This window comes from Armigeres subalbatus, chromosome 3, assembly GCF_024139115.2.
Source record: "Armigeres subalbatus isolate Guangzhou_Male chromosome 3, GZ_Asu_2, whole genome shotgun sequence".
NCBI classification, from domain to species: domain Eukaryota; kingdom Metazoa; phylum Arthropoda; class Insecta; order Diptera; family Culicidae; genus Armigeres; species Armigeres subalbatus.
This window is the reverse complement of record NC_085141.1, coordinates 43,660,063-43,674,427: the sequence shown is the minus strand read 5'-3', so window position 1 is coordinate 43,674,427 and position 14,365 is coordinate 43,660,063. Positions and strand designations below refer to the sequence as shown.

General features: G+C 46.3%; 1 protein-coding gene across 1 annotated transcript; it reads left to right on the top strand.

Moving 5' to 3' along the window:
- Nucleotides 1-8,599: 8,599 nt before the first annotated feature.
- Nucleotides 8,600-13,342, top strand: LOC134224366 (uncharacterized). The gene is made up of 2 exons (XM_062703697.1): nt 8,600-8,674; nt 12,724-13,342. The coding sequence occupies exon 2, from the start codon at nt 12,869-12,871 to the stop codon at nt 13,271-13,273; it is 405 nt and encodes a 134-aa protein (XP_062559681.1). The 5' UTR covers nt 8,600-8,674; nt 12,724-12,868; the 3' UTR covers nt 13,274-13,342.
- Nucleotides 13,343-14,365: the final 1,023 nt, after the last annotated feature.

Genomic DNA, 14,365 nt, shown 5'->3' with positions numbered 1-14,365 from the left:
CTAAGGAACTGCAGGATCCAGGGGAGGCAGATCGTTCCGTACGAGCCAACGAGGCGTCAGTGCATGGTCATGGGACCCTAGACCATGTACGCCTACCGCAAATTACGTTGCAGGTGTTCAACGGGGACATAGATGAATGGATCAGCTTTCGTGATCTGTTCACTTCACTCATCCATCGGAAGATGGACCTGCCGGAGGTGGAAAAGTTCCACTATTTGAAGGGATGCCTGCAAGGAGAACCGAAGAGCCTAATCGACTCGTTGAAAATCACGAAGGCCAACTATCAGATAGCGTGGGACCTTCTGCTGAAACGGTACGATAACAGCAAGCTTTTGAAAAAGCGACAGCTTTATTCAATTTGCCAACGCTGTCCAAGGAATCGGTAGCGGATCTGCACACTCTGGCCGACGGTTTCGAAAAGATCGTGCAGAATCTGGACCAGGTGGTCCAACCGGAAGAGTATAAGGATCTTTTACGCGTTAACCTACTCACTACTCGACTAGATCCGATAACGTGCAAAGGTTGGGAGGAACATTCCTCAGCCAAAGATCAGGATACGCTAGCAGATCTCTCGGGTTTCTTGCATCGTAGGATCCGGAATCTGGAATCTGGATCTGGAATCGCTTCCAGTAAAGGTATTAGACTCCAGGACTTCGCTTCATGCTCCACAATCCTCGAGACAGAAGACGTCGGCTGTGAAGGCCAGCTACGGTTCTGTACAATCGTCTGGGGGACGATGTATGACGTGCAAGGAGAACCATCCCCTATACCAGTGTTCTTCATTCTTAAGGATGTCGGTGCGAGAAAGAGATGCGGTATTAAGAACGAACTCCCTGTGCAGAAACTGCTTCAGATCGGGTCACATAGCGACAGACTGTACGTCCAAATACAGGTGTCGTAACTGTAATGGTTGTCATCATACAATGGTATGCTTCAAGCAGCGGAAGGATCGTTCACCGAAGGTTGTCGCTGTTACTGGAAACAACAGTCCTCCACGAACGGAAACTGGTGATGCAGCCGTTCCTTCATCCTCCCAGGTGGTTAACATGGCAGCCACCGACGCAACAGTGTCTGGTTCTACTCATCAGTTCTCCTCCAAGGTTTTGCTAGCTACTGCGGTCGTTATCGTGGAAGATGACGAGGGTAGTCAGTTCCCCTCTCGTGCTCTTTCCCGGCTCGTGCTTCTGCCAGATTTGGTTGCAGCAACTCTTATGTGACTCAATTCGGTCGTATTTGAGTTATAGAAACTCCTCTATAACAAGTGTGTTGCTCGGGAAGGTTGATGTCTCGGTACTCGGCATTGGACATGCTGCAACGAAAGTGAAGTATCAGATCACAGCATTGGTCCGTTCGCGAGTTACGGCTTACTCGCGGAACATGGATTTCCTCGTCCTCCCAAAGGTTACGGTGGATTTACCTACGGCAAGGGTGAATACACAAGAATGGTCGATGCCCAATGGGATAAAACTGGCAGATCCCACCTTTTTCAGTCCCAGTTCAGTGGACTTGGTACTGGATATCGAATCCTTTTTCGATTTCTTCGAGTCTGGTCGAAGAATTCCACTCGGAGACCAATTACCGACACTAAACGAATCGGTGTTCGTATGGGTCTGCGGAGGCCTACTAAACCCCACACAAAGCTAACGCATCAACTGTAGTACGGCAACTGTAAAGGTATTGGAAGAGCTAGTCGCGCGGTTCTGGGCTAGTGAAAGAGTTGGAAATTTCAAGGTCCTTTCGTCGGAGGAAAAGTGGTGTGAGGACAACTTTCGGAAGTCGGTTCATAGGGAATTCAACGGTCGGTACTCCATATCACTGCCAAAGGATGAAGACGCAGTTTCCAGGTTGGGCGAGTCACGGAACATCGTATTCCGGCGGCTTCAAAGCACGGAACGCAGATTGGCGAAGGATGCCAGTTTGCGAAAACAATACCATCAGTTCATATGGCGGAGTACATCCAATTGGGACATATGTCAAAGGTGGAGGAAGCAGGAGATTCCGTGAAACGATGCTATTTGCCGCATCATCCTGTCATTAAGGAAGCTAGCACGACGACAAAGGTTATTTTTTTATTTATCATCAGCCTAAGTCCTGGTGTTAGGTGGGACGCTAAACAGCCCTGACACGACGGCCCTCCGACGAGACAGGAGGTTTGCGCAGGCCCAATAAGCCGCCTTTAAAAACAACTATATACGGAGGATGCCGCACGTAATTTATGCAAGGAGCTCAACGAGATGACATCGATGGGAGGCTTCAAACTCCGAAAATGGGCATCCAATCATCCAATGGTGCTGAACGGCGTTGCTGCAGAGAATCTGGCGATTCATGTGTCGGAAGGGATTAACTTGGACCCTGATCCTGCTGTTAAGACGTTAGGGTTGACTTGGTTGCCGATTGCCAATCAACTGAAGTTTCAGTTTTCTATTCCAACTTGTAATACGGCGCAGCGACCAACCAAACGACAAGTTCTGTCAGTCATAGCTAGTTTATTCGACCCACTAGGACTATTAGGTGCAGCAGTCACAACGGGCAAGGTCATTATGCAACTCCTGTGGAAGATCCGGATCGATGAAGACCAAGCGCTGGGTTGGGATCAACCACTCCCTTCAACGGTGGGTGAGATGTGGCGGAAATACTATGAAGAGCTTCCGTCGCTCAACGATATTCGCATCGATCGTTGTGTCATGGCTCCAAGAGCAACATCGATCGAGTTGCATTGTTTCTCCGCTGCTTCTACAAAGGCTTATGGCGGATGTGTCTATATCAGGACCCAAGATTCGGAAGGGAGGTTCGTAGTTCGGCTGCTGTCATCCAAATCCAAGGTTGCACCCTTGAAGACACAGTCAATTCCAAGGCTGGAACTGTGTGGTGCGTTACTGGTGGCGCAGCTGTATGAAAAGGTCCAAGATTCCATTAGAGTTCAAGCACAGCCTTATTTCTGGGTGGATTCAACGAGCGTTTTGCGGTGGATACAAGCCCCACCAAACAACTGGACCACTTTCGTCGCAAATCGGGTCGCGAAAATCCAAGGCATCGCCGAATCATCACCATGGCGGCATGTTTCTGGAAAGGAGAACCCGGCGGATTTGATTTCCAGGGGGATATCACCAAAAGACATCCTAGATAACGTTTTTTGGTGGGAGGGACCGGATTGGTTGAAGAAACCTTCGGATCATTGACCTGCAGGGTCATGCTTATTAAGCTCAGCAGAAGCAGAGGAAGAGAGACGGCAAACAGCAGTTTGTGCAGTTTCGGCAAATACAGAGTTCAACGACTGGTACTTAGAGCAGTTTGCGTCGTAATCGGACCTAATCCGGAGGACATCTATTTGGTTGCGTCTGATGAAACTGCTGAAAAATCCACAGGACAGAGCGTCGTCCGAATTTATATCAGCGCAAGAGCTTAGGGAAGCAGAATTTGTCATCGTTCGGCGTATACAGCAAGAGGTTTTTGCCGATGAATGGAAGGCACTTTCTAAAGGGGAGCCCGTCTCAAGAAAATCTCCACTTCGGTGGTTCAATCCACACATTTCTGAGGAACAAGTCATCCGAATCGGAGGACGGTTGAGTCACTCTGCAAAGCGTGAAGCTACTAAACATCCGATGGTTGCACGGCATAAACTAACCCGGTTGATTCTGAAACATTACCACCTACAACTTCTACACGCAGGACCACAATTGCTTCTCGGAGTTGTACGTCTAAAATTTTGGCCATTAGGTGGAAGGAGCGTAGCACGATACATCGTTCATCAATTCCTGTTTTCGTGCAAAACCGACCCCGATATAGCAGTTCATGGGAGAGCTGCCCACACCGAGACTCACCGTGTCGAGACCATTTTCGCAGACCGGTGTGGACTATTTCGGTCCGTTTCATGTGAGACCCGTTCCTCGACGACCAACAGTGAAGGCCTACGTTGCTGTTTTTATTTGTATGTGTAAAAAAGCCGTCCATTTGGAGCTGGTATCGGACCTCAGTACTGATCGGTTCCTACAAGCTCTTCATCGCTTCATCGGCAGACGTGGAAGGTGTCGGGATATCTATTCAGACAATGGGACCAATTTTGTTGGCGCTAAGAATCAGATGAAGGATTTCATGAAGCTGTTGCATAGGTAGAGAGTGCGCTGAGGAAGGAATACATTGGCATTTCTGTCCGCCAAGTGCACCTCATTTTGGAGGACTGTGGGAGGCGGCTGTTCGTTCGGCCAAAAACCATTTGGTCAAAGTGGTTGGAGCTACACCAATAACACCAGAAGATTTCAACACTCTTCTAGTACAGGTTGAAGGTTGTCTTAACTCGAGACCGTTGACAAACATGTCGGATGACCCCACTGATTTCGAACCACTTACCCCAGGCCATTTCCTAGTTGGTTCTTCGTTACAATCAATTCCTGAACCAGATTTAGAGGATTTGCAACGATTTGGTTGAATAGATACCAGCTAACCCAAAGAATGCTCCAGGATTTTTGGCGAAGGTGGCCCCGAGAATATCTTTGTCAACTGCAAGGAAGGTTTAAAGGCAGGAAACCGGCAGTCAAGATTGATATTGGCAAACTGGTGGTAGTACTCGACTAAAATCTACCACCGATGAAGTGGAAGATGGGTCGGATTATCAAATTGCACCCAGGTGACGACGGAGTCGTACGGGTCGTCACGCTTCAAACTGCAACTGGACAAATGGAACGGCCAATCGAGAAACTATGTCTTCTGCCAACACCGATTGAAGATCCGCAACACCAAGCATAGGATGCACTGTATTTGTTCAAACTCCTTCCTTACCTCCCTTCCAGAAGAGGATTCTATATTTTCTTTTTCAGAAATCGGATATTTCTGGGTGGGTGAGGATGTCTGGGACTGACATCAGTCCATCAAACTACAACCCTTCACCCAATCCAAAACTGCACATTTGTGACCTACATATGGGAAGAGGCTGCATTCAATTGTTTCCTCACCAACGGACCGGCGAGTGGATGGTCAACAATCGGATAGCAGCGATCTCCTTCGGTAGAATCCTATACCTATATAGATAACAATATATATATTATTTAGTTAACATCTAAACAGATAACACTGAATCAACAATTTGACGCCACAATGCACGGTTCGAGGCCGCATCTCTCCATCCTCGGATACGCCCCACGCTCGCCAAGTCGTTCTGCACCTGGTCTGCCCATCTCGCTCGCTGCGCTCCACGCCGTCTCGTACCTGCCGGATCGGAAGCGAACACCATCTTTGCAGGGTTGCTGTCCGGCATTCTTGCAACATGTCCTGCCCATCGTACCCTTCCGGCTTTAGCCACCTTCTGAATACTGGGTTCGCCGTAGAGTTGGGCGAGCTCATGGTTCATTCTTCGCCGCCACACACCGTCTTCTTGCACACCGCCAAAGATGGTCCTAAGCACCCGTCTCTCGAATACTCCGAGTGCTTGCAAGTCCTCCTCGAGCATTGTCCATGTTTCATGTCCGTAGAGGACTACCGGTCTTATTAACGTCTTGTACATGACACATTTGGTGCGGTGGCGAATCTTTTTCGACCGCAGTTTCTTCTGGAGCCCGTAGTAGGCCCGACTTCCACAGATGATGCGCCTTCGTATTTCACGACTAACGTTGTTGTCAGCCGTTAGCAAGGATCCGAGGTAGACGAATTCCTCGACCACCTCGAAGGTATCCCCGTCTATCGTAACACTGCTTCCCAGGCGGACCCTGTCGCGCTCGGTTCCACCCACAAGCATGTACTTTGTCTTTGACGCATTCACCACCAGTCCAACTTTTGTTGCTTCACGTTTCAGGCGGGTGTACAGTTCTGCCACCTTTGCAAATGTTCGGCCGACAATGTCCATGTCATCCGCGAAGCAAATAAATTGACTGGATCTGTTGAAAATCGTACCCGGCTGTTACACCCGGCTCTCCGCATGACACCTTCTAGCGCAATGTTGAACAACAGGCACGAAAGTCCATCACCTTGTCTTAGTCCCCGGCGCGATTCGAACGAACTGGAGTGTTCGCCCGAAATCTTCACACAGTTTTGCACACCATCCACCGTTGCTTTGATCAGTCTGGTAAGCTTCCCAGGAAGCTGTTCTCGTCCATAATTTTCCATAGCTCTACGCGGTCTATACTGTCGTATGCCGCCTTGAAATCAACGAACAGATGGTGCGTTGGGACCTGGTATTCACGGCATTTTTGAAGGATTTGCCGTACAGTAAAGATCTGGTCCGTTGTCGAGCGGCCGTCAACGAAGCCGGCTTGATAACTTCCCACGAACTCGTTCACTAATGGTGACAGACGACGGAAGATGATCTGGGATATCACTTTGTAGGCGGCATTAAGGATGGTGATCGCTCGAAAGTTCTCACACTCCAGTTTGTCGCCTTTCTTGTAGATGGGGCATATAACCCTTCCTTCCACTCCTCCGGTAGCTGTTCGGTTTCCCAGATTCTGACTATCAGTTTGTGCAGGCAAGTGGCCAGCTTTTCCGGGCCCATCTTGATGAGCTCAGCTCCGATACCATCCTTACCAGCTGATTTATTGGTCTTTAGCTGTTGAATGGCATCCTTAACTTCCCTCAAGGTGGGGGCTGGTTGGCTTCCATCGTCCGCTGAACTGACGTAGTCATCTCCTCCGCTGCCTTGACTTTCACTGCCTGTACTCTCAGCGCCATTCAGATGTTCCTCGTAGTGCTGCTTCCACCTTTCGATCACCACACGTTCGTCCGTCAAGATGCTCCCATCCTTATCCCGGCACATTTCGGCTCGCGGCACGAAGCCTTTGCGGGATGCGTTGAGCTTCTGATAGAACTTGCGTGTATCTTGAGAACGACACAGCTGTTCCATCTCCTCGCACTCCGCTTCTTCCAGGCGGCGTTTCTTCTCCTGAAAAAGGCGGGTCTGCTGTCTCCGCTTCCGTCTATAACGTTCCACGTTCTGCCGGGTACCTTGCTGCAGCGCAACCGCCCGCGCTGCGTCCTTCTCCTCCAGAATCTGTCTGCACTCTTCGTCGAACCAATCGTTCCGTCGACTTCGACCCATATACCCGACGTTGTTCTCCGCTGCGTCGTTAATGGCTGCTTTAACTGTACTCCAGCAGTCCTCAAGAGGGCCCCATCGAGCTCACCCTCTTCCGGCAACGCTGCCTCGAGATGCTGCGCGTATGCAGTGGCGACATCAGGTTGCTTCAGTCGCTCTAGGTCGTACCGCGGCGGTCGTCGGTACCGAACATTGTTGATGACGGATAGTTTTGGGCGCAGTTTAACCATCACCAGATAGTGGTCAGAGTCGATGTTAGCGCCACGATATGTCCTGACGTCGATAATGTCGGAGAAGTGCCGTCCATCAATCAGAACGTGGTCGATTTGTGATTCTGTCTGCAGTGGTGATCTCCAGGTGTACCGATACGGGAGGCTGTGTTGGAAGTAGGTGCTACGAATGGCCATATTCTTGGAGGCGGCGAAATCAATTAGTCGTAGGCCGTTTTCGTTCGTCAGCCGGTGAGCGCTGAACTTTCCAATAGTCGGTCTAAACTCCTCCTCTTGGCCAACCTGAGCGTTCAAATCTCCTATGATGATTTTGACGTCGTGTCTTGGGCAGCTGTCGTACTCACGTTCCAGCTGCGCGTAGAATGCGTCCTTATCATCATCAGTGCTTCCGGAGTGTGGGCTATGGACGTTGATTATGCTGAAGTTGAAGAACCGGCCTTTGATCCTCAACCTGCACATTCTTTCATTGATCGGCCACCACCCGATCACGCGCCTTTGCATATCGCCCATCACTATGAAAGCTGTTCCCAGCTCGTGTGTGTTGCCGCAGCTCTGGTAGATGGTATGATTACCTCTAAACGTTCGCACCATTGATCCCTTCCAACAAACCTCCTGCAGCGCTACGATGCCGAATCCACGGTCCTTGAGCACATCGGCGAGTATGCGTGTGCTCCCGATGAAGTTGAGAGATTTGCAGTTCCACGAACCGAGTTTCCAATCGCTAGTCCCTTTTCGTCGCAGTGGTCTTCGCCGATGGTTCCGGTCCGTACTCTCTTGTTGATTGTTCGTTGCTTATGATTTTTAAAGGCTGGCTTGCAGGGCCTGACACCAAACCCCCTAAATTTCCGGAGGACCATTCCTCCTTATTTCCGGTGGACCATGGTGCACAGTTTCACTTAGAGTCCCTCGCTGGCACTCGGACGATGATCAGCCGCCCTAACATGGAGAACAGACGCTGTTGTGAGCCGATCCTGACATGGAGAACAGACGCTCAATAAGATTTGCACCTCCGGAGAGGAGCAAACCCCTTCCCTGTCAGCATACGACCATAGTTCCCACCGGGGTTGGTTACCCGATCTTCCCTAAGGTTGCTCGTATCCCGGCCAGCACCGCGGGGAGGTAGGGATAGGAGTTGCTGGGTAAGAGGCTAAGGACCGCGAGATGGGGTCTATTTTATTCCTTCAGGTACGCGAAGTACCAATGGTACGCTTTACCCAGCATTTGCCGTGCCAATATAGATAACAAGTAGAAGAGATAGAGCCGACTCTCACAAGAGCCGAAATAAAAATTATCGCATCGATGGATCTAGGTTGCATGATGATCGTTAGGTATAGGATCAGTTAGTTAGCAAAATACAACTCACCCACCGTGTGTAAGACCGCGCGGGAAAAATTATAATTATTACGTGTTCCATGTTTTAGTTGTAAGTCATAAAATAAATGTTAGAATCTAAGCCGAGAATTGATTGTTTGTGATGTAGCAATAAATGTAGTGCAAGTAATGGTTGTTTCCCTATAAATTGTGCGTGTAATAATAAATCTTTGTGGAAGAACGGCCGGGAATAAAGGACTTTGATTGGACTTGGATTGGATTTGTATCTGGACTCCCTCGAGTGTTGGAGAGCCCTTGTTGTGAACTATCGAAGGCAAGTGAATTTAATGTGCGGTTCCCCAACAATGGATGTTTTAGGATTCCTATATTGAATGAAGGCGCTTGTCCGGTTTAACGCTTTCAGGCCCAATTTTTTCTAGACGGTATTATCCAATAAGTTTGATGTGTTCCATGTTTTGTTTTCGTGATTAATAATGAAAAATGACAAAACAAATTCAATTTTTTTTTTTTGGTTGTGCTCAACCAATTTTTTTTCGCCGAAAATCAGCAAAATTTTGCTGAATTTTGCCGACCTGAACGATCAGCAATTATTTCAGCAAAAAGAAATTACTGAAAATTTCAGCAAGGTGAACTGACATTTCATTTGACAACTATTTAATGGATAATCAGCAAATTCGAAATTCAGTTGGTTTGACAGCATTTGACATGACAGCATTTGACAGCATTATGCTGATAAAATTCATCAAAATATTTGAATTTGTTTTTCGATTCAAAACACTAACAAATTGATTTTTATTTTTCATATTTATTTCCAAAAGAAAACATAAAAAATCAACATTATTATGATAAACATACATATGCATCAGACCTGTGTGATTGTAATGGCCCGAGCGCTGGACGTCCTCTGCGATTGGATAGGCTAAAAATATGTATAATTTTCCATACAATTATTCAATATTAATCTTAAGCAAATATGACTTATAAGTTAAAATACTTAGCAGTTTCATTTTGAATTAAGGGGAATTCAGTGTTTCATTAAATAACACACATTGAACCTCCTGCTCTAACTAAAAATGCGCTTCTCTTCAATTCAAACTAAGGAACTGTCAAGTCGATGAGAAATGCTGAACGATCAGTAATCTGAAGAAGTGTGCTGATTTTCAGTTAGGACAAATCAAATTACTGACTTTCAGTAAGCTTCAAAATTGCTGATTGATTTTCAGCAAAGAATTTGCTGAAAGGCGATTTAAGATTTTGGTGTGTAGATCATCCAATTTACGACCAACAACGAGCACCTCTCCAGCAAGATTCATTGCTGTTACATTGGAAACTCATAATAACAAAATGCCTCCAGATTCAGCTTGGCTCGGAGATGTGAGTTACCATTAGAGGTGAGCGGCGGTCCGATATTCAGCGACTACGGCGTTGGTCCGAATTTTGGTCGGCGGCGGCATTTTTGGGCGTCACGCCGAAAGCCATTTTAGCCGGCGGCGTGAATCGGCGTGGCAATTTTTTTAATACGTTTCTTTGAGATTTTTTTTGCTTTTTTCCGGGATATTTTCAAGACATTAACGGAAGAATCTTTCGAATTTTGCCTGGAAAATATTATGAACTTCTTCCAAAAAATTCTAAAAGTTTTTACAAAATATTCATTTAGAAATAATTTTCCGATTGTTCACGGAAACTACTTTGAAGTTTCGAGAATTAACAACAGAAGCTCTTTGGTAATCCAAAAGAAAATTGTTTTGAATTTCAGCAGGAGATTCTTTGGAATTTTACTTTGAAATTGTTCCAAATTACTACAGGAAAATGTTCGGAATATTCGCGGAAAATTCCTGTTGAGTTTCTGTTGAATATTTTTCGAAATTTACTCAGAAAATTCTTCATAATTGTAGAAGAGTGCGGCTAGTAGAATGAGTGTTTTAACGTTAGCTTGCTCAGTCTAGAAAAAATAAGACGTATAGTTTGGCATGGCCATCGTTAAAACAGAAAATTCTTCAGAATATCCGCGGGAGACTCTTTGGAGTTTTCATAGGAAATTCTCCGAAATTTGAATGGAAAATTCTTTAGAATTTCCGCGCAAAGTTGTTCGAAATGTAGATTTCAATAATAAAATCTTTGGATTTCAACGTAAAATTGCTCGGAGTTTTTAAAGAATTTCATTGGATTTCCAAGGAAAATTCATTGTACAGCAGACGTTGATGTCTAGAATGCGTTGCAGTTATCGAACGGCATTTGCTAACTGAAACGTAAACATGTTGCAGTTATTTAACGACTAGTGTATTGTCCATAAGAAATTCTTGGGAAATTCCATAGGCTGAAAGGACAATACGCCCGAAGTAGTAATTTGACCAAAAAAATCGTTTTCCCTATCAGGTCGTTTGGTCGAAATAATCATTTGGCCGAATAGGTCATCAGCCCAAAATGCCGATTCGCCGAAATGGTCGTTTGACAGAATGGGTATTTAACCAAAAATGTTGTTTGGCCCAACGAGTCACATGGCCAAATGTCAATTACTGAACGGATAATATGGTCAAAAATGTCCACCCATTTGGCCAAATGACATTTACGGCGAAATGGCCTTATTGTCAAAAGATCATTGAACGAAATTTCGCAACCTCTCTACTTTGTAAGCTGATTCAAGCCAAAAAACATCTAACCAAATCCCATTAAACCGAATTGAACGTATATCCGAAACTGCTATTAGGTCGAAAATGGTTTGTCAGCAAATTAACTAGTGAATGCTAATTGGGGCGTTTTAATAAGCGTTAATGCTTTTATAACTTTTTACGTTGAACAAAGACAAGTTTCACAAGCCACGATGTAACGATCCCGCCAAAACGGTTTTGATAACACACCCCAATTGACAAACCCCCAACTAAACAATTTTTCTTCACTATCTCACAACTTTTGGTGACCTAGTAATGTAAGCACTAGTCTGGAACTCGACTTACCCGTGATTTAATTCCAGGCCACAGAACTACACTTTTTCAATAATCGCAGAATACGGTTCATTAAAAAAAAGCCGTTGGCCAATTAAACAACACTAGTTTTAGAGCTCTGTTTAGGGCAGTGCAACAGTAGTGGTACATATGAATTTCTAATACCGAATCTTCTGTTTAATTTTGCAATAGCCACGAGGAAACTACTTTCCCTTTGAAGCCAGGTGTCAGTGACGTGGACGTTTCTCATCTATTGCATATCAATTACAGCCCTAATAATAATTATCACCTGCGGGTGTCAAACTCAATTTAATTTGCTTGCACAATCAATGTCCAACGTATATCAATCATTTTACCAGGAAATATGAGTTTTCTCCTACTATAAAATGTTGTGATGAACTACCATGTGTACCAGTTGAGCAAAGCTTTCCACAATGTTAAAAGTATTCAAACGAATTTTACATTACGATGCATCATCAAATCCGTTCAAGCATCTAATCGAACTGCATGGGATAATTGGTAAGATTTGTGGCCTTAATTATGATCTACCTTGCCCAGATTTCTACCACATGCTTATTCTAGGATTCAATCTTAGAAGTCCAGCGGCTATGTTTGTTTCCCGCTTATCCATGTTATTGGCTGGAGTTCATGCCCTCTGTTTCGTTTATCGGGTGCACATGGTCTTCAACAATGACCTCGGGTTTGAATACTACATCGCTGCCCTGAACGTCGTTGGAGGCTACATTTTCGCCGCGATTCGAATGATAGGATTTGCGTGGCACTACGACGATTTCCGTGGCATATATCGCTTCTTGCAAGAGCATTCATTTCAATGGCAAGACCAGGAAGCACAGCGCATTCGTAAAAATTGCTTTGTGAACAACCAAAAGTTTGCCATCGGTATGCTGGCTGCTGGATTCAATGCAATTTTATTCTTTATTTTAACTGACTATCGTACTACGGATATGTATGAGATACCATTTGCAATGAATTTTCTCCACCCCACGATCAAATCAATCCTCAATACCCTATTCGGATTGTACATCTACATCATAGCCACGTACTTTTGGATTCCTTTCATAACGATCCGCGTTGTCATTCAAACTCTTTGCGCAGAATTAGCGATCGCCAACGAGTCTTTTGGAAAACTATTTACTTTAACTTCTAGTAATACCGAATTTCTTATGACTCGTCTCAGCTCTCACTCGTCACGATCTCTACAACTAACCGAGCGAATCAGAAACGACTTGTTTTGGATCACCCTACGCAGCGAACTTCGTACGCTCGTCAGCCACCATCGCGAACTGCTGATCAATGTGGACCGTTTGTGTAATCTGGCCGCCATGCCGTTTCTTTCGGAAACACTCGCATGCATTCTGATATCATCGATCTCGGTATTCTTCCTGCTGAATGGGGAAGCTCTCAGTTTGCTGTTCATCACGTGCGTTCTCATGTTCGAAAGCTTCTACGTCAGCTCGCTGGTGGAGGAGCTGCAGGACGTCCACGCAGCCATGGGGACCGTTATCTACGCGCTGGAATGGCCTACTGAGTTGCGGTACGATCGCAGAAATCACCATCACTACAAATACGTCAGCAAGGTTTTGCAGTTCATGCTGATGCGGACACAGAGCAGAGTGCGCTTCCACTGCGGTGGGCTGTTCGAGATGTCTCGAGGAACGTTCACCTTCACGGTGAAAACTTGTTACACTATGCTAACGTTTATTCTGCGCATGCAGGATAGTGGATAATCATCCGCTAATGCTTATCTTGTTTGACACTTTTCTATAATTCTTGTATCGAAGTGGAATAAAAATAATTACCAATGGTTACAAATTAACATTCGGGGACATCCAGAAACCAACCCACTAAACCCACCCAAGTAACAGAGGGTTATTTGGGTTACCATCTCTTCTAATGCCCTGACCTACCTTCCACCATTACTTCTGGTGGTAGCTACTCAGAAAGTTCCCGGCTGCGGATCTATCCTACTCCGACGAGGAGTTCCCCGACGTCAGAAGCTCCCCCGTAACCGACCACTCGTCTCAACGGGTGACACGACGAGTGCCGAGGTCGATCCAAAGATTCCGGTTGGAGAGAACTTCCGGTTCAATGGTGCCCGGCGACCCGAGGCACGCCAACTCAGCTGGTCCCGGCGGTGGGCCTAGCCTACTCCGATAAATCAACTTTCGATGCCCGAGCCCTCGATGCCCTTGCCCTTATTCGTTGAGCCATATAGCTCCCACCTCGGCCGCGATCGCGAACGACTCGGATAGTCCCCGACGGTGGATCTAACCAACTCCGACGAAAAGTTCAACGAAAGTGGAAGCTCCCCCTAAACCTACCATTTCGCCACGTTCTGCGGCTACGCTGTCGCTGCAAGCTGACGTCGTTCTTCTTCTGATGATGTTATCGGTGGTAGTGTCCATTCCGCATGCCTCCAACATCGCACATGTAAACAGGATGTGCAGGTACCACCTGATACATCCCTGGCCTATTAAGAACTGGGTCAAGCCAAAGCTTAGCCCTCCCTGAGGTCTGCTAATCTACGCAGACACACTTGGGACTAGGTGATATGTCCACCTTCCCTTAGCCGAGTTGTCCGACTCTTACTTACTTACTTATGGATCCTGTACACCTTCTTTGATGCAAAGGGCCAACTTGAAAGATATCCATCCTGAGCGTTATCCAGCTTTCGCTTTAACCTGTGGCCAGGTTAGATTTCGGTCGACTTCTTATATTCCTTTATTGAGGCTTCGCCACCATGAGCCTCTGGGTCTGTCTCTGCTGCGTTGTCCCGCTGGGTTCCAGACTCCAGTCTAATGCTTGTTTACAGATTTCGT

Coding starts and splice junctions, on each gene's coding strand:
- LOC134224366 (XM_062703697.1), top strand. CDS start 12,869: ATGCCGTTTCTTTCGGAAACACTCGCATGCATTCTGATATCATCGATC.